Source organism: Crocodylus siamensis, chromosome 6 (genome assembly GCF_052110815.1).
Source record: "Crocodylus siamensis isolate JL-2025a chromosome 6, ASM5211081v1, whole genome shotgun sequence".
NCBI classification, from domain to species: domain Eukaryota; kingdom Metazoa; phylum Chordata; order Crocodylia; family Crocodylidae; genus Crocodylus; species Crocodylus siamensis.
In genome coordinates, this window is record NC_143400.1 from 25,221,906 (window position 1) to 25,245,013 (window position 23,108).

Genomic DNA, 23,108 nt, shown 5'->3' on the forward strand with positions numbered 1-23,108 from the left:
GACTAAGGGGAGAATCATACTAGATAAGGTTCAGAATAGGCATGGTGAGAATGGCCACCTTCCTACTGTTGATGTTGAACTGGTGCATGTTCAGTTACAAAATTTAGACATTTATAAGTCAGCAGGATTGGATCAACTTCATCCGAGAGTGCTGAAGGAGGTGGCCAAAGTCATCATGGGTCCTCTGGCAAAACTCTTCCAAACATTGTGGCACTTGGAGGAGACTCCTGAAGACTGAAAGATGGCCAATGTTGTGCCAATCTTGAAGAAGGGGAGGAGAGAGGACCCGGGCAACTATAGGCCAATTAGCCTAACTTCTATATGAGGGAAAATCCTGCAAAATTCATCAAGGAGTCTATGTGTGAAAGGCTTGCAAAAGGTAGGATTCCAAATGACAGCTAGCATGGCTTCACTGTGGGCAGGTTTTGCCTTACCAACCTCATCTCCTTCCATGACCAGGTATTTCACCACCTGGACAAGAGAGAGCAGACTTCCAAAAGGCCTTTGATCTGGTATCCCATGATGTTCTCATGGGAAAATTGGAGGATTGTGGGCTTAACTGATTTACAGTTAGGTGGGTGGAAAGGTTTCATAGTTTCATAGTTTCGTAGTAGCTAGAGTTGGAAGGGACCTAGGTAGATCATCTAGTCCGACCCCCTGCCTTGGCAGGAAAGAGCACCGGGGTCAGATGACCCCGGCAAGGTGCTCATCTAACTTCCTTTTAAAAATCCCCAGGCTAGGAGCCTGCACCACTTCTCCTGGAAGCCGGTTCCAGGCCCTAGCCGCCCTGACTGTGAAGTAGCGCCTCCTAATATCTAATCTAAACCTACCCTCCGCCAGCTTGTGACCGTTATTCCTGGTCACTCCTGGCAGCACACGGGGGAACAGGGACTCCCCCAATACCTGCTGATCCCCCCTGACCAGTTTGTAGCAGGCCACAAGGTCCCCCCTTAACCTTCTCTTGTGGAGGCTAAACAGGTTGTTGTGGGGTAGGACCCAGAGACTTCTAATGAATGGATGTGTCTTCCAGGGGAGAAGTGGCCAGTGGTGTTCCTCAGGGGTCTGTGTTTGGTCTAGTATTTTTCAAAATATTTTCCAGTGATTTGGATGTGGAGTGGCAGAGCTCACTGGCCAAGTTCATGGATGACACCAAGTTATGGGGGAGTGTGGTCATGCATGAAGATAGGTTGCACATATAGGTGAACCTAGACAGGCTGGCAAGTTGGGCAGATCAGAACCGGATGAAGTTCAATATTGAGAATTGTAAAGTGCTCCAGCTGTGGCCTCACCAAGATCGAGTACAAGGGGAGAATGACATACTGGGATTTGCTTGAGAAGCATCTGTGGATGCAAGCAAGCATTTTGTTTTCTTTACTGGCTGCAGCATCACATTGCAGGCTCATGTTCATCTTGTGGTCAATCCTGACCCCCAAGTCCCTGTTGTCTGTAGTGCTAGTCAGTGTAGCACTGCCAAGCCTATAGACATGCTGCAGGTTTTTCCTCCCAGGGTGGAGAACCTTGTATTTTTCAGTGTTAAACATCATCAGCTTCTCATTTGCCCATTTCCTAAGTCTGTCAAGATCAGCCTGGATTACCCCCCTGTCCTCAGGTGTGGATGTTTTATCACAAAGTTTGGTATCATTGGCAAACTTGGCCAGTCCACTTAGGACTCCAATGTCCACATCATTAATGAAGAGGTTGAACAAAATAGGTCCAAGGAAAGAGCTTTGAGGGACCCTACTGACCACAGGGCACCATGACCATTGACTTCTGTCAGCCACCACCCTCTGGGTCCGACCATGGAGCCAGTTCCCCAGCCAGTGGATCATGGTGGACCCAAGGCCACAATTGGCCAGTTTTGCCAAAAGGTAGTCATGAGATACCAGACCAAAGGCTTTTTTACAGTTGAGATATATGACATCAATCTCTTCCCCCTTGTCCAAGTGATAGGTCACCTAGTTGTAAAAGGAAATGAGATTGGCCGAGCATGATGTACCCACAACAAACCCATGCTGGTTATCCCTCAGGGTGTTGCTATCAGCCAGTCCATTAAGAATGGCCTACTTGATGATATTTTCTAAGACCTTCCCCAAGATAGAGGTCAGGCCGATGGGCCTGTAATTTGCCAGGTCCACTTTCCTCCCTTTCTTGAAGATAGGCACCACATTGGCCTTCTTCCAATCTTTGGGTACTTCACCAGAGCGCCAGGAGGTCTCAAAGATCCATGCCAGGGTCTGAGCTGTGATGTTAGCCAGCTCCTTGAGTACTCTGGGGTGTAAATTGTCAGGGCCGGCTGACATGAAGGTGTCCAGCTTCTCAAGCTGTTCCTTCATGAGGTCAGCATTGATGGAGGTCAAGGAACCACCCTGACTTAGAGATCCCTATCCTGTAATGGGCAGGAGTGTCTCATGGGACTTGTGAAAGACTGGCGCAAAGTACCTATTTAGAAAGTTGGCAGACAAGGTTCTTTGAGTGAATCTGATATTTATTTATTAGACCAACTTAAATCGTTGGAAAACAATTATTAAGCAAGCTTTCATCTTCAAAAACCCTTCCTCTGGTTAAGGAAGTTTCTGCAGTTGGTGTGTGGTCTTCCTGGATGGAACGAAAAGTAAAGAAGCCACAGGCTCATCCGGTGTGCATACAAGATAGGCAGTCAATGAAAATGTAGATTAAGGAGTCAGTGGGTAAAGAGACAGCCTGGGAGGAGGTGGGGAGAGATGGGGAATTCAGTAAGTTGGTTTTTTCCTGGGTGACAGATGTCAGTTCTCTTTTTTGGTTTAGCAGGCGTCCAATGTTGCCCTTGCTTTTGCTCCAGCTCCCCATATACCTAAAAAAGGACTTTTTATTGTCCTTGATACTTGTAGCCAGTTGGAGTTCAGTTGCAGCCTTGGCTTTCCTGGTTCCCTCCCTGCAGGTCTGGACCAGTGCAGAGTATTCCTCCTTGGAGGTGGGTCCCATCCTCCATCCTTTGTAGATCTGTCTTTTTAGATGCAGGAGGACCACTAGTTTCCTGGAGAGCCAAGGGAACTGCTGTGCCCTTTTACTGCCTTTCCTCCAAGATGGAATAGCCTTAGGTTGTGCATCTAGGATTGCTCCCTTGAGGAGCAACCACTCTTCCTTCACTCCCTTCCCTTTGGGGTCATGGTCTCTTAAGGCCTTACTGACAAGTCTCCTGAGCTTGTCAAAGTTAGCCCTCCTGAAGTCAAGGACCTCTGTACTGCTGACTGACTTTTTGGTTGATTGTGAAGGTGATCAGCTAATGGTCACTGTCACCCAGCTTCCCTTTGATCATTAGGTCACTGATTAGGTCATCCCCAGTTGCCAGTATCAGGTCAAGCAGTGCTTTACCTCTTGTTGGCCTGTAGACTTGTTGCATCAGAGCTTATCCACACATGTGAGGCAGCTTTGCGACTATTTAGATTTGGCCAAGCGCTCAGCCCACAAGATGTCTGGGTAGCTGAAGTCCCCCATAACAACCATGGACTGGGATCATGCAACCTCAGTGAATTCCCTGGCACAATTCTGGTCAATCTCTTGATTCTGGGAGGGAGGTCTGTAGTAGACTCCCACCATTGTATTTCCTATGCCATGTTCCCCATGGATTTTAACCCAGAGGGTCTCTAGTCATCCACTCTGGGTGCCGATATCAGCTTGCAGGGACTCATAGCTCTCCTTGACATAGAGAGCTACACCTCCACCCCTTTTTTCCACTCAATCCCTCCTGTACAGGGTATAGCCATCTGTACACTTGGTCCAATCATGGATGTAGTCCCACCAAGTCTCCTTTATCCCTATGACATTGTAATTATTTGTGTTAAGCAGGAGGACAAGTTCCTTCTGTTTATTCCCCAAGCTCCTGGCATTTATGTACAGGCAGGCAAGTGTCTCCTTGGGGGCCCTTGCCTTGCCCGCATCTTGCTCTAGAGCTGGGGCTGAGGTAGGTTCCCTTAAGTGCCTTGGCCTGCTGGCTTTTCAAGGGTTGCTCAGTGGCCAGCAGTGGTGGTAGTCTCTGGAGTGTGGCCTGGAGCTCCTCCAGCTGGCATGCCAGAGACCCCAGTAGGGAGCAGGCCCCACAAGGGGAGGTGGCCATGCTCCTGGGTCCCAGAGCCTGAAAAAAATGACAGGCAGCCCCCCCCAGCTGAGAGCCAGGGGCTCTGTCTGCATGGAGCCCAGAACCATGGGCTGTGTCTGGGTGGAGGTCTCTGAGGTGCCGAGGGGGGGGTGCACAGACCCAAGGGGACCCTCAGGGTGTGGCATGTGCCCATCTGTGTCATGCAGCTTCCCTAGGGTGGCTCGCAGGCAGGGCTACGGACCCTCTTGCTCACCCTTCTGCTAAAACTCTGTGCTAACTCGCACACCAGGCAGACAAGCACGCTGGTTCACACTGCCTCTTCACATGGCTCCAGTTATGTGGCTCCCTTGGGGGCTGGGAGAAGTAGGGGCCCGAGTGGGGTGTGACCCTCCCCGGTTCCTACTCAGCTGACTCCTGCAGCTGGCTGGGCTAGTCCCCTCCCACCACAGGCTCTGCTTACCTCTGACTGGTGCTGGGGTTCGGGGAGGGCTCTGTGGCAGTTGGGGGTTGCTGGGGGGTTTTGGGGCGTGGGGGTGCAACAGGCTTTCACCCATGCATCTCACTCTGCTCCCTAAGCCTTTCTGACATATGACATAAGTTGTCTGAGAGAGTAATTTTGAATAAAGCAACACCTTTGTCTCAATTCATTATTCCATCGAATTATTTTTCTAGTGACTGATAACCTTGGGGCTAGTTATATAGATTTTCAGGAAGGCTGTCCATCAGATTCTAATGGAATTTTTATAGAGTGGGAAGTGGTCACTTCCTACATTTAGGATGCTTGTCCATGTAATCAATTTATTATGCTATAATTAGTAAAATGCACTAGGAGGCATGTCAGAACAATTTTACCCTCCTACCCTTTCAGTACTACTTGCTGCCAAGTGGTGTGTTAGGTCAAGAAAAGCTGCCTTCATTAATTATTTTCCCCTGCTACTTGTTGCACAGGGAAGAGTTTTGTTTTGGCAGGTTTTGGGGGCTGTGGTTTCTGTACACTTTTGCAGCCCATGGGGGTTTTCATGTGCTTTCCATGCTGGCAACAGACAGTCGGGGGGGGGGGCGGGGTTACAACAGAATGAGGCCACTGGAGGTGGGGAAGGGGAGGCTGCCCCCCTGAGGTTCTATAAATTCATGGAGCAGTGTTCAGGTTGCGTATGCTATATCCACGAACAGAGTATGGGACTTAGCCCAGTTGGACACTTGTCCCTGGTAGTTCAACTAGTACAACACTTGCTGCTGATGTCTGGTGCAGTGCAGTGTATCCATAAACAAGAGATTTTTGAGGTGGATGAGACTGTTCCCAGCGGGACGTTTGCCCCTGGTGGCACAAGTGGTTTGATCGGTTCAACAACAGTGCTGGCTGCTGATGTTTGTACAGCATTCTCCTGCAGGATGAGACCACTTTGTGACACTTGAACCAGGACACCCCGAGCTGTTCCACAAGCTACACATAGGTAAGTGAGACACTTGGCTGTGCCCTGATGGAGGGTGCCTTGCATTATTTAAATTTTCATGTAAATAGGATTTAATTGCCATGAATGTTGGTGCAAGCTATCCCACAGCATGAAGTCCTGCAGTCACAGGGGAAGGTTTCAAACTGGGGTGGGGGATAAACACTTCCCCCCTTCTCACCCCTCACGTCCCTTCCTAGTTGCATACAGGAGGGGAACTACCATTTCAGAGCTCGAGGGACTGTGTGGTAGTTTTACAATACAAAGTCTTATGCTCTTAACTTCCCCCTCCCTCCTATTTCTAGTTTCCAAATGCTATGTTTCATATGCTGCTCCTCCCATGCACAGCAGGCAGAAGAGAAGAACAGAAGCCTCAGACACTCACCTGATGCCACTACTCTTAATATCCTTTTACTGGAAAAAACGTGTTGGAATTCACCATTAATCTCTCTTTGCCACGATGTAGACAAGTCCTCGTATTCTGTGAATACGTCAGCAACTAAAGCTTCGTCAGCCTAGTCCAAGAGCTATTTACTAAAATATCCTTCATTAACTTTTTTCAAAGATCATGTATGTAATGTTCCTTTTTCTTTGTTTCCCTTTGTTTATGTAGCCCAATTTTTTTACTACAATGTTACTTGGGCTGAGGGGACTGCCCATCCACATACAAAGGAGCACTGTCATTTATGGGTGCTGGGTCTAGTACATACAGCAAAATAAGTAGAATGAAGTTTTGGCCTTAGGGTACTGTATTTTCATAACGGTGGTAATCATAATATGTCATGTGCCTGCTTTTCTCAGCCTCCCTTCCTTCCTAACTGTCTGCCTTTCTCTGGTGGCTGCCCAAAGATCCTGGACCCCAAACTGGCCCTGGTTCTTATTTCCTAATGATTGTGCTTTTCTGTATCTTGTGAGGACAATTATCTCAAGTAATTATGCATATGGTAAGGATTAAATTAATAATTATACTAGTAATAATAGTAATATTCATAAATTATACATGTGTACATACATACATTCATACGTAAGTACACTACAGTCACTCTAATCCCTCATATATACTCAGTATTCCTCTCTTAGGTCTTAGCACCTGAGGCCTTCCCCTGGCAACTTGGGTGGTGGACAAAGGCACTCATTCCTTTGTACTGGCCATGTCTCAGCAAATGAACAAGCCCTCCACAGTGGAAGAATTGAATGTAGATACTGCTGCAAACTTCAGATTGTCATTACAGTCTCAGCAAAGACAAAGGCCCTCATCTCCCTCTTCCTTCCTGTATGGTGGCTCTTATTATTAGCTCTCACTTCCCTGCATCTTTCTTGACATCAAACCCCATGACCATAAGTGTTATTTAGCAATTTTGAATCAACTTTAATGGAAACAAATTTAATCAATTACTCAATGAATCCTCAGTGGTGTTTGGGCAACGGACCTCCCTCTTATCTTGCTCTGCAGAGTTGCTTTACACAAACTATGGGGCTACCACTGCTCAAATGGAGAGGAGGAAGCAGGGAGGAGACAAGATGCATTGTGGGGCTTTTTGTCACCAGGGATATATTCTGTCTTGTTGACTGATAGGTATGTAGAAGTCCTTTCAGTTCTTCTAGTATCTTCAGCCTTAACAGTATTCTCTGGTGCCAGAACAATTCTGAGGAATGACTAATATTATTGGTATGGTTTTCTCCTGAACATCTGGGATCACATCCCTCTCCATTAGAATCTACTGTGAAAAAGCCATCAGATATGTTATCTTTCTCTAATTCTCTATCTTTTTTGTTCCAGTGTTTCAAAAGTGTTTTAATAGGAAATACATTTCCATTTTTTTCCCTTCCCTTTCTCAGGGGTCACAGAGGTAGAATCTGGCCGTACTCTCCACACCTCTAGTATAACTCATTCATTGAAAAACTCTTTTGCTTCTTCCAAAAGAGATAGCCTAGAGAAAATGCCCTCTTCACATGTCCCTGAAAAATATGGAGTCCTTTTCCCCATAGTGATCTTTATTCCTGGATTTCTTCAGTGTGACAGGGAATCTCTGTATTGATACCATTCGATCCTACAGAAGTGGCTATGTTCTTTGTGTTGTTTAAATTCTCATTTTTTTCACCCAAGTCCTCATGTTTGGGATTTTATTTTGTTTCTTATTATTTCTTTCTTCTAAAACACACCATGTAAAGTGATCTGTGACATGTCATAGAAAATGGCCACTCTCTCATTTTGGGTGTTCAATGACTCTCTTTCACTATCTGAGTTCATTAGAGAATATTCATCATCTTATTTTAACTCATCCCACAGATCTTTCAAGACTGTAACTGTACCAGCAAAGGGTATCACTCCTTCCTCTTCATGCTGTGTGTGCACACATGCACACACACATGCACACCACACCCTCTCCCTTCTGGTTATTGTCTATGTCCCAGAAAATGAACAAGTCCTGATGTCCCTTTCTCCCTAGCTCTGTCTTTCCCCACTTTGCTTACCACCCCTGCCTGCCTAGGCTTCTCAGGCCTTCTTCCCTCCCTCCTGCCCCATGGCTTGGCTTGGAAGTGTGGACATACAGGGTGCTGGGGCCTCTAAGCACATGCCCTTCCCTCCCTAGACAGGCCCTCCTCCTAGCCTCTTCCCCATGCTGCTTCCCCCATGGCTGGGAGCTCCCTCAGGGCTCTGTCTTAGCATACATGCCCTCTGACCTCCATACACTATTACATATACTAAGCATACTCTAGTGTTAACAATTACACTATTACCAAATAACTCACTTTTTGCATGCTACAAAGCAAAGCCTAATGCTTCACCATTTCACTACCAACGGGATCACTGATTCCCCACTCCATGGTGGGCCTTTCTAATTCTTACCACAGGGTCTCCTTAGCTTGTTTCCTCCTCCTGCTGCTTTCCTCATAGCTGGTCTTACCACCCCTTGGTGGTGCTTTCACCACAACTGGGCTTCTTGGGCAAAAACCCTCCTTCCCCCACCCCTGCCCTATGGCTTGTCTCTCTTCTGTGAATACTTTGTCCCACCATGGAGGTGTATTTATAGGCATATTGCTTATTGGTATTCTTTAACCTAACTGCTTACCCTCACTCTAGGTGCTCTTTTCCTCTTCACAAATAAAACAGTTTTTCAGCCAGCTGGTTGGGGTCTCGCTTGGAGCTCTCTCTCAGCACCCCTGGTAGGTACTGGCCAACATACCCTCTCCTCTACCACTCTTGCTAAAAGGTAGTTATTCCAAGAAGTGCCCACCCTGCACACACCCTCCTAGCCTTTTCCCATTGCTGCTTGCTGCCTGGGCTGTGGCTGTTGGGCAAAAAAAATCATAAATTATACATGTGTACATACATACACTCATACATACATATAGTCACTCAAATCCCTCATACATAATCCATTCATACATACACTCAGTCTTTCCCTCTTAGGTCTTAGCACTTGAGGTCTTCCTCACTGCCTAGAAGGATGAGGACAGTCTCTGATCTCAGCCATACAAAGGCAAGTTGCAGAGGGGTTTTGCCATCTTCCAGATGAAACCAGGCAGTATGGTTGATGTAGGATTTTAAGCTGTACAGCTTGTTGTCTAAATAGCTCCCTCCCTGAATTCAAGCACACATTTCAAAAGGAGTACTTTGCAAGCCTTTATTCTAAATAAATGTTTAGCCTAAAAAGCCTAGTCACATGTAAAAAATAGACTTTTCATTTTATTAGAAAATGTTAAATAGAACGTCTTTCACAGCACAGCACTATGAGCTCACCTACAACCTAAACTCACACACACACAGACACCCTTATTCCATATTCCACACACAGCCATTTGAGCCTGTTCACTCTGCTCTTTTGCCCATAGCCATGCCCTCCCTGCCCCCTCCATCATACACTCCGCCTGTCCTATTGATGTACTGCCCTCACTGATGGTGCTCTGCAATGTTATTGCCTTGTTATTACCTTACTTGGGCTCAGTGTACTCTCTATCCACATACAAAGGAGAACTGCCAGTTATGCATGCTGGGTCCAGTAGGTACAGCAAAATAAGTAAAAAGAAGCTATGGTCTTAGGATGGAACATGTCAGAGAAAATGGCCTCTCTCTCATTTTGGGTCTCATTTGGGTCTACATGTCCTGTCTTGCTAAGTTGCAGTTTTTCAGAGAACTTCCCTCCCTGGACAGGCCCTCCAAGCCTTTTCCCATTGCTGCTTGCCCCCACTCCTGTCACATGGCTGGGGCTTCTTGGGCAAAATAGCTCCCCCCCATCTTTGAACTCTTGTCTTCTAGCACTTCTGGTGCCTACTGTTCAATCATATTTTTCTATATGGGGCTTTTTATGGGGCTTACAGGAACACACCCACATTCGCACTGCTTATGCTCTTATCACTGTTTCCCATGGCTGGGGGCTCCTTCTCAGCACTCCTAGTTGGTGCTGGCCAACTTGCCCCCCACCCCCTCACTCTTGCCCCATGGCTTGGAACTTGCTCTACTTCTCTTAACGAATAAAAATATTTTTCAGCCAGTCAGCCATCCCAGCTTGCCTACTCCACAGTGGGCCTTACAATACAAATGGCCACCCACTCACACACTCAGGCAGTCCCGTTGATGTAGGAGTTCAAGCTGGGCTGGAAGCTTGTTGCCCATGGCTCATTCTCCCCCTGCCCCCACACACATTTGCCCAAAAAGCCAGGTAACATTCTTGGGCACAGCTGGAAGAGGGTAAAGCTTAATGTACTGGTTACCCTCACTGATGTTGCTCTGCTGTCCTCCTAAAAATATTCTTCATGCTGAGGAAAAATAGGTGCTAAAGATGCACACTTCTCTCACTGCAGAGTGGCTGGGGTTTTTTCTCTATGTGTGTTAAATCAATAAAAAATTGTGTGTAAAAACTCAATTATCAATTCTTGGACTTGGAAAACTGTAACTCAAAAATGGTTTTATCTATGAATACAAACAGTCCTATATCAATTTGTATGTAAAACAGAAAGAATTCTGTGTCATCTCTCAATTGTATCATGTCAGGCCAATGCTCAAGATCTCAATATTGTGCTGTCAGACAGGAGGGTATGGTGTACAATTGCACATGCACACATAAAACTCAATTAAGCACACATACACTCACTAGATGCATACACCCCTATTAGGCATACACACTCACAGTAGCAACTCATATACACACACGTCCAAAATAACCAGTCTAGGTTCATGCACACCTATCACTAGTTTAAGCCCATACATGCTACACATGCCAAATTTAGACAGAATCAGTCACCAACACCTGCACATCCAATACACATACATGGATTACTTATTCATATACCACCCCCACACAATAATATCTATATAGGTATATATATGTGTATTCACTAATTCACACACATACCACCCACCTACATATACACAAAGGCGAGTTCCTAAGTTGGGTGTTGTGATGTGTATGTATATATGTATGTGCTTGGTGTACTTGGGATACCTGCGGAAAGGTTAAGGTAAAAAAGTAGAAGTATAGGGAGTGAAAGTTGCTGGGAGTGAAAGGTACCAGGACTGGAATTAGAACCAGTAGACTAGAGGGACCTGGGCTGAAGAACTGAGGCTGGGGGTAACTTTAGGTTAATTGATATCAGTTGATTAAAAGACAATGCCCAAAGCCTGCAGAACAGGGGAGAGATGCCGGCACAGAGTCTGGGACTGGATGGAGCCAGAGCTACGGGGGAAGCTGAAAAGGTCAGTGGGGAGAGGGAAAATGGGACTAAGGGAAAGTGTGGGTGTTAAAGAGGGACTCTGGGTATGGGGAGCCAGAGGATGTCTCTGAGGCATCTAGAGAAACTGCAGGGAGTGGCAGTAGGTGCTGGGAGCTGGAGAAAGGCTCCAGCTGCTGGAGAAAACAGCAGGACAGCCATGATGAGCTGGGAAGCTGGGGGTGGGGTGACTACAGAAGGTGCAGGGGAAGCCTGAAAACAGACAGCAGAAAATCACAGGAAAAGTGGCAGGAGAGACTGAAAGGCAGCAGGGCTGTGGAAAAGCAGGGAAAGGCAGCAGAAATTCACAGGGAAAAGGCGGTAGATGGCATGGGAGGCTGAAATGCAGCAGGAAAAGCAAGGAGAGGCTGAGAGGTGGCAGAAAAGGGGAGACAGAATTGGGAGGAGATTGGGAAACTAGCAGAGGGAAGGGACTGGGATTCAGAAAAATATGACCCAACTTGGGGTTGCAAATGACAGTGGTTTTATTGAATAGGGGAGATGGTGACACAATGTCTTATTGCTTCCCTTGCACCCACACCCACACACATACACACACACACACACACACACACAGTGGCAGCAGGGGTTAGAGAGGCTAGGTGCAGCAGTTGAAGTCCAGGAGGAGAGAGAGGGAGAGAAAGAGAGTCCAAATTGTAGGAGGATGTATGAAGCTAGTATCTACCTATCCCAGGCTGAAAGTTGATCCTTAATGGCCAGCACCTTTTAATAGTGTAAATAATTGTCTTTTCTATTGACAAGGGGTTATCTGGTTTGGAACATCTCAAGAAACTGATCAGTAACCAGGAAAAACATAAGGTTAAGGAGTAACCAGACCCTTAGGAGCCAGCTTGAAATTCTTATGGAAAGCAGATATACTGGATGGGATACCTCATTGTTTCTTCAGAAACAATAGATAGCTTGCAGCATCAGGGTTTTGGATTCTTACCTATTATGAACAAACCTCAGCTTAGCATGAGTTTTCATAAACTTTGTGGGGAGGACTTCCACCAGTCATCCCGGGAAAAGTATGACAACACTTGTGGTCAGGGCTCCAATGGGCTGGATGCTGTGATGAACACTTTACTTTTGGTCAAATGTTGCCCATACCCCCTCTGACTCAGTCTCTTGCCTCGGCATTCCCTAACCCAGCAAGTGAGTTTTAGTCAGTCAAGTTTAACTAGGCCTTCCATAGTGGGACTGGGGAATGTACGGCCCAAGATGCCTATTAAACTTTACTTCTGCTTAGTTCTGGTTAGATGAGGTGCGTGTGTGTGATGGGGGGGTTCTTTGTAAATTCAGATTAGAATTGGTCTGATAAATGCTGAGCTGGGTGTGTGTAAATGTGCGTTGATTAGCATTTGGAGCACAGATTCCCCATCATGCAGTGCTCCCCTGCTTTTCTGATCCCAGAATTCACTGCGGTCTCTGCTTCAGGCTTTCTGGTCTCCATTTCCCATGTAAATGAATTGTCATCTGGTTCCATCTTGAATGCAAGCATTTCTGGTCCACTTCTGGGTCTACTGTGAAGCACACTGGGACTCTCCCCCCACCCCCCAGCTCAGTGAATGGTGCCTCCTGGGTTTTTGAGGGCACCTAGGTTCCCCCCACAGTCAATCGTTGAGTTAGGGAGGTATGGGGTTCGGGGGGGGGGGGGGTCTCCCATGCACTCATCAGTGGACCCAGTAGTGAACTGGAAGCACTTATGGTCCACTTCTAGGTCCACTGCCAAGCACAACGCCCCCCCCCACCATACTCCTGTGGGATGCTCCATCCACCCCAGCATCGCAGCATTCACGAGCCCTGCCTGGTACCTCAAGGTATGTAGAAAAAACATTTAAAGCTGTGTCTATGGCCAAATCACTGATTCTATGAATCAGCATTGAATCTTCAGATTTAGATTCAGCCAAGTCAAATTGGGATAGTGATCTGAATCAATAAATTGAATCCTTGTCCCCCGTTTCAGGCTGAATCTGAATCCTAATCAAATATGGCCCATTTTGCACACCCCTACTTAGAAACTATCTATTCCTCTGAAGGGCAGTAATCAGTACAGATACTTTTGGGACAGCACTCATCCTAAAAAAAAGCTTTCCTTAATGCACCCTTCACTTCTTGGTTCCTGAGGCAATAAATGAAAGGGTTTACAACTGGGGGGACAATAGTGTATACAATGGAAACCAGCTTGTTCAAGTTATAAGGGTGGATCTTCTTAGGCTGAGTGTACATGAAGAGGGTGGCAGAGAAGAAAATGACAACCACAGTGAGGTGAGATGCACAGGTAGAGAAGGCTTTCTTCCTGCTCTGGGCAGTGGAGATGGACAGGATGGCAGTGACAATGTAGAGATAGGAGCAGGCCGTGACAGAAAGTGGGACCAGCAGAATGATTAAACCTAGCAGAAAGTCAACCAGCTCTGCCAAGGACAAGTCTGTGCAGGACAGGTTCAGCACTGGGGAGATGTCACAGAAGACATGGTTGATGACCCTGGAGCCACAGAAGGTTTGGCATGAGATGAAGGATACCTTGATTAGGGAAATAGAGAAGCCACTGAACCAGGAAAGAGCCACCAAATATAAGCACAGATGGTGAGTCATAACGGCTGAGTATTGCAGTGGGTGGCAGACGGCTATGTAATGATCATAAGCCATGACAGCTAAGAGGACACACTCAGTGCACATGAATGAACTGAAGAAGAAGAGTTGAGTCATGCATCCCATGAAAGAAATGGTCCTTTTCTTCCCCAGGAAGTTCAGCAGAAGTTTTGGGACAATGACTAAGATGTACCAGACCCCTAGGAAGGAGAGGTTGCTGAGAAACAAGTACATGGGCTTGTGGAGAAGATGGTTTGTTCTGATCAGGGTAATGATGACAAAATTCTCCAGGAGAGTTGAGAAGTAGGCCACCAATAATATCACAAAGAGCAGTATCTGCAGTTCCATGATCGCTGGGAATCCCAGGAGAATGAACTCTGTGAATCTAGTGCTGTTCTCCAACACCATGCTGAGAGCTGAAGAATAAAAGTATCCTAGGGAAAATGAGGGTAAAATAATAAGAAAGACAGTGGGAATTAAGTGAGTGAGGAAGAAGATAGAGGAAGACAGAATAGAGAAGCATTCAGAAAGAAGGAGGAAGGAGAGAGAAAGTTTAAAAAAATAGTTTTTTTTTCAGACTAGAGACCAACTCCAAATGGCTTATAATTCCTTCATCACATTCTTTAACTTGAGAGGCAAGATTTTTTCATTATTGATAAGATTATTTGGACCAACAGTATAGTTAGGACAGATGAAGGCAAGTTTGGATACAAAGTACCCTTCCTCAGAGGTCACTTTTCCTGAACAATCACAGCTACAACATCACCCTTATTATTTACCTCTACATTTTCTGGGTCTAAATTTCAAATAAACAGTTAGGAGATGTGTGAGGAAATCCTTCCTACAGCCAATTTAATTTTAGTACGTAAGAGCCCATTTTTTTCCTATAAAATGGGAGGCCTCTGACCAAGCAGTCAATTCTGATAACCCCCAGAATACTTCTTTCTCTTATCTGAATCTATTCTTTTTTAACCCTCAGTTTGACAATGAAATCCTCTTTAGGGTTAAACCAGAATTCCATTAAAAATAATATTGCCTCACTCATTGAAAATGCAATTTTAATATAAATAAACCAAAGATTGTTTTCTAATTTCAGAATATTCTGTTTTTGTATTTTTAATTATAATTCCTATGCATTTCTATTTTTAAATAAGAAAGGAACAGACAGTTGAAATGAAACATTTTGATTTTGTCACTGTTAACTATTTCAGTTGATCAATTCATAGAAAAGTCAAAAATCTGAGCTTGTTCTAATTTAAAATGAAAAGAAATTTTGAAATCATGGATTTTATAAATGAAACCTAAGTATCAGACTCTGTACATTTCAAATAGTGACTCCTTAAATATCGCAGCTTGAAGTGGCAATCAACAATCTGGCTAGCTTGTAGAGTGGTTTCTTATAACACAGAATCACTCTATATTGTGGGGTGGCAACCTTTTAGAAGAGTGGGCAACCATTTGTAACCCAGGCAATGATATGGGCTGTTACTCCACTCCATGAGCATCCAGGGCCTCCCAGCCCCTAGGCCACCAGCTGCTACCTGCACACTGATGCCACTTCCACCAAGTGCCAAAAATTCCTATCCCCAGTTGCAGTGAGAAGGAGAGAATATGGCAGGGAAAGTGAGCTGTGCATGCAGCACAGGCAAGGGGAAATAGCACAACAGGTGTAGGGTGAAAGGGGCAATTTGTGGGAGGGAGTGGTATTGGCATGCTGCTATTGGGCAGAGAGGGAGAATGTCCATCCTGATCTATATCTCAGTTTAAGATCAAAGAATAAAAAGTACAACAAAAACTCCCTTTGAACATCAATGGGCTCTGAATTGATGGGTTATTATTGGTAATATTGCAATTACTATTATTATTCTGAATAATCCTGATAAATAATGAAAATAATGATGATTATTACTGTGGGTCTAAGAAAGGAAGACAATATACTTTCATATATTCATAGATTACAGAGTCAGAAGGGACCCAATGGATCATCAGGTCCAAACCCCTGCTCCTGGCAGGAAAGAGGACCGAGATCAGATGACCCCAGCCAGGTGATTGTCAAGCCTCCTCTTGAAGATCTCCAAGTTAGGTGATAGCACCACCTCTCTTGGAAGCCTATTCCAGACTCTGGCCACCCTTATTGTAAAAAAATTTCTTCCTAATGTCTAACCTAAATCTACACTCCACTAGTTTACACCCATTATTCCTAGTTACTCCTTGGGGCACTCTGGTAAACAGCGCATCCACAATTCCCTGCTGTCCACCCCTGATAAATTTATAGGTGGCTACAAGGTCACCCCTCAGCCATCTTTTGTATAGGCTGAAGAGATCCAGATCTCTCAACCTCTTCCTGTAGGGTCTTTCACAAAGACCACTAATCATGTGAGTGGCCGTCCTCTGAGCCCTGTCCAGATCCTCTGCATCCCTCTTGAAATGCGGCACCCAAAACTGGACACAGTACTCCTGCTGTGGTCTGACTAATGCTGCATAGAGGGGGAGTATCACCTCCCTCGATCTTTTGGTCATACATCTGCTAATACACAACAAGGTGCGATTGGCTTTGTTAATGGCCTTATTACACTGCTGGCTCATGTTTATCTTGGAGTCGATTATGACTCCAAGATTTCTCTCAGCCTCTGAGCTGCTGAGGAGGACATCCTGCAACCTGTAGGTGTGCTGGGGATTCCTCGTTCCTAGGTAAAGTACCTTATATTTATCTTCATTGAATTGCATCCTATTATGTTCCACCCATTAATCTAACCTGTCCAGGTCGGCCTGTATCTGCTCCCTGCCCTCTGGTGTATTAACTTTGCCACTGGCCCAAGGATCAAACCCTGTGGGACCCCACTGATCACCTCCTTCCAGGCAGTATACTCTCTCTCTCTCTAACTTAAACTACCTTTTATTATGTCTTTCTAAAGGAATAGCTTTTGAGCAACACTTTAGATTTTAAAGCTTAGATTGAATTTAATTTCTGTACCAATTTAAGACCAGTGATTTTTTAAAAAATTCCTAGTACCTGATTCTTTAGGTGTTTAAGAAAGCCTTTTTTTATAAGCCTCCCAGATAAGAAACAATAATACATCAATTGAATTAAAATATGAGTAAAATATATTCAATGTCAGTAAAATACATTCAATACTAAATAACAAATTCTGATAGTGATTTAAAAATGCAATATAACATAATCCAACTTAATACTATACAATATTAAATAAAAGTTTGTTAATATTTTATTTTTCCATAGTATAATCAAAAGTATTGTGTTATAATTAATGGTACTAGTGTACTTCCAAGAGTAAGATATGTAAAAACAAATATAGAGATTAAAAACAATATAAACAAACCAATAAAATACTATTTAATACAAAATGTCAAGATTCAAAAATTATTTTTAAAAAACAAATTCTTATAAAATATTTTTACCTGGGCATTTTTATCAGATTCATTATGATCTCATAAGGCTGAAACCTTTTGTTTCATAATGAATATTCCTGAACTCCATAGGAAGAAGTCAATAGAAAATCTGTGCTCATTGTGTGGTACTGTCAGAAAAGCAACCAAAATGCTAGGATCTCTAAAGACTTCAAGAGGAATCATCCTGTTTTTATTTTAGAGCATATAAAACAATGATGACAATATTATGATTTTGATTATAATGTGGGAACTCAAGAACAATATTATCAATTAACGGTATAGAAACCTAATAAACAGACTCGTATATTGAGGAGTTACCAGTGAATAAATATGTTGTAGCTGTGCTTGGAACTGAGTTACGTAACTGTACCAATGTGTCTGTAATCCTCTGATATGCAACTGTTTCTCCTTTTTCCCCCATTCGCAATGCAGTAAAAAATAAACCTACCTTCCTTGGGTTCTTGTTACAAATAATTCATTACTGATAAAGATGGATCATATCTGATATTAACTGGGGTTGCAAAAAAATTACCTATATCATTCTATATCATTGTTATATAGGTAAGAAGCTATATTTTTCATATATATATGGTAGCATTCAACCAAGAACATCACTAGGAGAAAAGTACAGATCAGGAAAAGAAAGGAAGAGGGAAAGAAAGAAAGAAACAAACAAACTTGGAGCAGGTTTCTATTTACCCAGTAAAGGATCAAAGTGCAACTGAGACCAGCTCTGAGTTATCAAAACAAAGTGTAAGAGCATGGGCAATAGGTGCTGCCTTAGTCAGGGCAGGCATGTACCCCTCCCCCCCGGCCACCAGTCAGCAAAGAGCAGAGGTTCCCCCACAGCTGATCCCTCTGACTGGAGGGTTCCCCCCTTGGCTGATCACACTGACCAGGCAGGGGAGTCCCCCTGTGGCCAGTCACAAGACGGAACTCCACTCCCCGGTCGGGGCTTGCAGGATGGGCATCAGCTTTCCCACCTGCCCAACTGCCCATCATCTAAGCAAAGAATGCGGCTGGTCAGGGGGTGCACCGGTGGTTTCAGGGGGTGCACATCCATCCCAGTGTACCCCCTACTCATCACCACTGTGTAAGAGTAATTCTATTACTATGTTTTGGTGCAAAAGTACCCCCACACACACAGGAAGAGGGAGATATCTGTGTATCTCCAGAATTATCCTATTCCTCTGATGTGGACAGTTACACACCTAGAAGAGGTAATAGATTCATACCTACATCATAATTGGGTAACTTAGATCTGAACACAAGCTGCATTTTGCTCATTGTATCAGGACACTAAGGTGCCTGCTACTTGTGGAGTAAGAGATAAAACACCCAGGAGCAGGTTGCTACGGTAACCAGAGGGAGCTAATGACCCACACCTGCCTGGTCAGCTGACCAGAAGCGGCAGGGCCTGGCTCCTATATAAATTACAGGCTGGCGGCTAGGGGGCAGTTCCTTGCTGGCAGTCAAGGGGGAAGGAGCTTTGCCTGAATGGCCAAAGGGTAGAAGCCTGAATGTCTGAACCACAAGATACCGGTGAGAGATGGAGAACCCTTGGGCTGGCTTGAATGTTGTTATAGCTGGGTGGCTCAAACTTGTGTTATATCCCAGGGGCTTGTGTTTTGTTTGCTGTTAGACTGGTGGCTTGGGTGAGGCTATAAGGAGATGGAGGAGGCCTCATAGGGTACTCAGGGTAGAGTGGGGACCCCAGCCCCAGAGAAGACGGCAGTGAATTGGGAAGCCCCAGAGAAAGGGGCAGCGATTGATGAGTGCCTTTGAGGTGCAGTGTGAGACAGGGCTGCAGGGAGCCCGAGTGCCAGTGAGGCGCAGTGTGAGACTGAACAACATCTGGTACCTCAGTGAGGCTTGGGGCATGGTAAAGGGGTGGTTGGAGCCATGCATAGCCCAGAAGGCTGGGGTGTACAGAAACACCCATTACGGAAGGGACCAGTGTACAGGAGGAAAACCATGTCCAGGGAGACAAAGAGGCAGCCTCCCTATTATACATTTGACATCAAAGATGTGGTGGGGGAGAATTGAGGGCGCTTTGTAGATGAACTGGACACAGTAAGGGGTGTCAGGGAAGATCATGGTGACCCCCTAGGATTCTGTCCTGTTACATTGGTGCATTGACTGGGAAAGGCTTGGCTGTGCACTGAGAGGGAGAATGAACCCATGGGCATAGAGTACAACAAAGGACGGACTAATAGAAGGGCAGTGGGACCACAGCTTGCAAGGTTGGGTTGAAAGAGGAATCCCATTGCTAGGGATCTTAAAAAGCATGACTGAGGCCCTGACCCAGAATGATAGGACCAGGGTAGATAAGACACAAGCCAGAAAAAAATGGGAGGTCGGAGCCAGGGAAATTTTACCTGGCAACTGAGGAGAAACGCAAGAGAAGAGGAGCTGCAAAAGTTGCAGGAACAGGCATGCATACAATAGGAGGCAGCAAAACGCCAGAGGAAGGTATTTAAAAAAGAGGTCCGTAGATTGGAAGACCAGATAGAGCTGGAGATGAAGAAGCATACGTGCAGAAGACATGGAGAAAGAAATGAAGGATAAGGTGTTGGAGAGCCATACTCCGGCAGTTGAGACAGATAAGAGGTTCCAGCAGGAGGTGGAAAAGATGAAAGTTTATATGGCAGATTATAAGACATTGGATGAGCAAAGGCTGTCTCTGGAAGAGAATCTAAAGGTCAGGGAGAGTGAGAACAAGCAGTTGCGGGCCTAGTTACAGAGTGCGGGGGAGGAAAAAGATCAACTTAAGAAGCAGGTACAGTCCCTTAAAGCCCTCCTGGAAGATAGTCAGGCTAAAGAAGTAGGGATAAATACAGAAAAAGAACACTTACTGTTTGAAGTACAAACTATGAAGAAAGAGATTTAGGGGTTGGAGACTGAAAATAAACTGTTACAAGAGGCAAATGATCAGATGGCTATAAAAATCTGAGACCTGGGAGAGGTTCAGGGGTTGGAAGAGAAGGCAGTGAACCCGGTAGAAGCAGGACAGAAACCTCAAACCTGGGAGAGGAGGGAGGAAAGGGGCATGGGGGAAGGAAGGATTGGGGCTGAGACAAGCTGACCAGCCTGGGTGGGGTTGGTGCTGGATGCGGGTGTGGCAGCGCTCAGAGCAGAGGCTCTGCCCTGATGCTGCTTGCCCAACTGGGGCAGGGTGGGAGCAGGATGCAGGCAGAGCTTGCTCCAGATGGAAGGGGGCCAGCAGCATCAGGGCAGAGCCCCTACTCCCAGTGCTGCTGCACCAAGTGGGCCAAATCTCCTCTGAATCAAACTGGCTACCAAAGCTTCGCACAGCCTTACTGGAAAAGACCTCATAAAACCATCAGGTCCAGCCCCCTGGCCAAGGGGAAGGAAGTCTGCTAAAGTCAAAGGAACCCAGCAAGACAAGCATCTAAATGTTTCTTAAAAGTGTCCAGAGTAGGTGCTTGCACCACCTCTGTGGGAAGCCTATTCCAGGCTTTGGGGGCTCGGGCAGTAAAGAAGTTTTTCCTTATGTCCAGCCTAAAATGGTCTTGCAGGAGTTTGTGACTGTTGCCGTCCCCCAACATAGAGAAACTTTGTGGTTATAAGAAACCATTGTACTAGATAGCCAGATTATTGATTGCCACTTCAAGCTGAGATATTTAAGGAGTCGCTATTGGAGGTGTGCAGAATCTGATACTTAGGTTTCATTTATAAAATCCATGACTTCAAAATTACCTGTGTTGGCTATCCCTCTGAATGTTGCCTTCTGTTAGCCTATCAAGAATTGTTTCTTTGATAATTTTTTTCCAAGATGTTCCCAGGGATTGAGGCCAAACTGATTGGCCTGTAGTTTCCTGGGTCATCTTTTCTCCCTTTCTTGAAGATGGGTACCACATTGACCCTCTTCCAGTCTTCAGGTACTTTGCCCAAGTACTTTGCTCAAATATCCTTGTCAGTACTGCGTTATGTCATTGCCAGTTCCTTTATCACTCATGGGTGAAATCTATCTGGGCCAGCTGATTTGTGGGGGTCCAGCCTCTCACAGTGCTTCCTCACAACATCTACACCAATGGTGGACATAAATTTACCTTCACCCTGGTCATCTTGCATCATGTTAGGCAGGGTGGTCCCCTTGTGCTGATGGAAAAGCTAATGCAAAATAATCATTAACCTGGTTGGTTTTTTTTTCCCTTGGTGTCAGTAATCAGCTGCCCCAATTGGTTTAGCAGGTGTCCAACGTTGCCCTTGTTTTTCTTGTTGGATACAAAGGACCAACCTGCAGGATTATAATAAATTCTAATTTATTGTACAGGATGTGAAGTTGCTGATAAAATCATAAATACAAACTTTGAGTTACAAGTGGAAATGGTAGATGGACAGACAGACATGTCCTTCAAACCCATGTAGTATGGTGTATAGTAACTGCTGTAGTGATTGTGAGAGTGCTGGTGTCAGTATAAGTACTTATCTGAGGCTCTGGAGTCTGCTGTTGATGTTGATCACCTTTGAGGTGATGTCTTCTCCAGAAGAGGGTCACCTGCTTGTCTTTCTGTCAGTAAAGTCATAGATTTCATAAACATCAGGGCTGGAAGGGACCTCAGAAGATCATCAGGTCCAGCCCCCCACCCAAAGGGCACGAAGTCAGCTGGGGTCATAGGACCCCAGCAAGAAAAGCATCCAATTGCCTGTCCTCTCACTGTCAGTGATTGCTCAGATTAGTAGTGTAACTGAGCCCCAGACACTGCCTCTTGCAGGGCATGTACAAAAATAGCCACTGCCACCATCAGCCCTGTGGCTTCCCAGGACATGTAGCTACCTTGCTATGCCTGTGGTCTAGACCCTAACTGTAGGGAAAACCTTTGACTCTCATATATTTGCTAAACAAGCAAAGCTACAACAATGCTCCATGTGCACTTATCCACTTCACCACAAGCACTATACATTCACCACATGTGCACTTAGCCACTTGATCACAAGCTGCATCTTGATCATTCACAGGAAGAAATAGAATTCTGCCCCAAGTGCTTCCATCCACAGATACAGACTGTGAAGTAGGGCTGTGCAGAGCAGATAATATTCTATTCGACAGCCATGTTGAATATTAAACTGGGTCCCACTTCAATTTGCCATCTTCTTGGAGTCAAAGTGGGTTCACTTTGATTCAAAGTCGAAGCTCAGTCGAATATTCGAGCTGCTTCGACTTCCCCATAGGCTATAATGGGGAAGGTCGAAGCAGGCTATACCTTTGGAATTTCTTGCCTGGTCTTGATGAAACTTGCAGGAATTGTAGCTTCTGAGGAGCCCACAAAGCCTGCCAACTTTCAACAAAATAGGTTCAGGGGGTTCAGAGAAACAGCACCCCAAATTCTTCAGAGATAGCCTCCTGTGACTTCTTTGTGGAAAGCCACAGGGAGCTCAAAACTGCAGGCTTCCTAACCCCTGAGGAGCCCACAAAGTCTGCCAGCTTTCATGGTGATAGGTGCAGGGGTTTGGGGGAAACTACACTTTAGGCTGCTGACAGACAAAACTCATGATACAGATGGAGTGAGGAGGGTGGCATTCGCTTCATCCGCACCTGGAGCTTGGGGAGCCCCAGCAGCAGGAGATTCACCTTGAGCAACACCAGCTGCTCCACCAAACCAGGATCCAAGCAGGTGTGGTGGGGTGTCGCAACATCCGCAGTCATGCTGAACACCCTCTTGCTTGGCACACTGGTTGGTGGACAGGACAGGCATTCCCAGGCAACTGTAGCCAGATCCGGCCACATCAGGCTGTGAGATGCCCAATAGACCAAAGGGTCACAGTCCAGGGGCTCCACAGGCTTGGCAAGATAGGTAGACACCACAGTGTGAGGGCTGTCTGCCTTATTCTGGGGTCTGGAC

At 45.5% G+C, this 23,108-nt stretch overlaps 1 protein-coding gene across 1 annotated transcript; it reads right to left on the minus strand.

Moving 5' to 3' along the window:
- Positions 1-8,944: 8,944 nt before the first annotated feature.
- On the minus strand, positions 8,945-14,238 carry LOC149861813 (olfactory receptor 6B1-like). Its single transcript, XM_090053820.1, has 3 exons — positions 13,330-14,238; positions 9,393-9,450; positions 8,945-8,970 (listed from the first exon to the last, which is right to left on the minus strand). Exons 1-3 carry the CDS (start codon positions 14,236-14,238, stop codon positions 8,945-8,947), a joined length of 993 nt encoding a protein of 330 aa, XP_089909946.1.
- Positions 14,239-23,108: the final 8,870 nt, after the last annotated feature.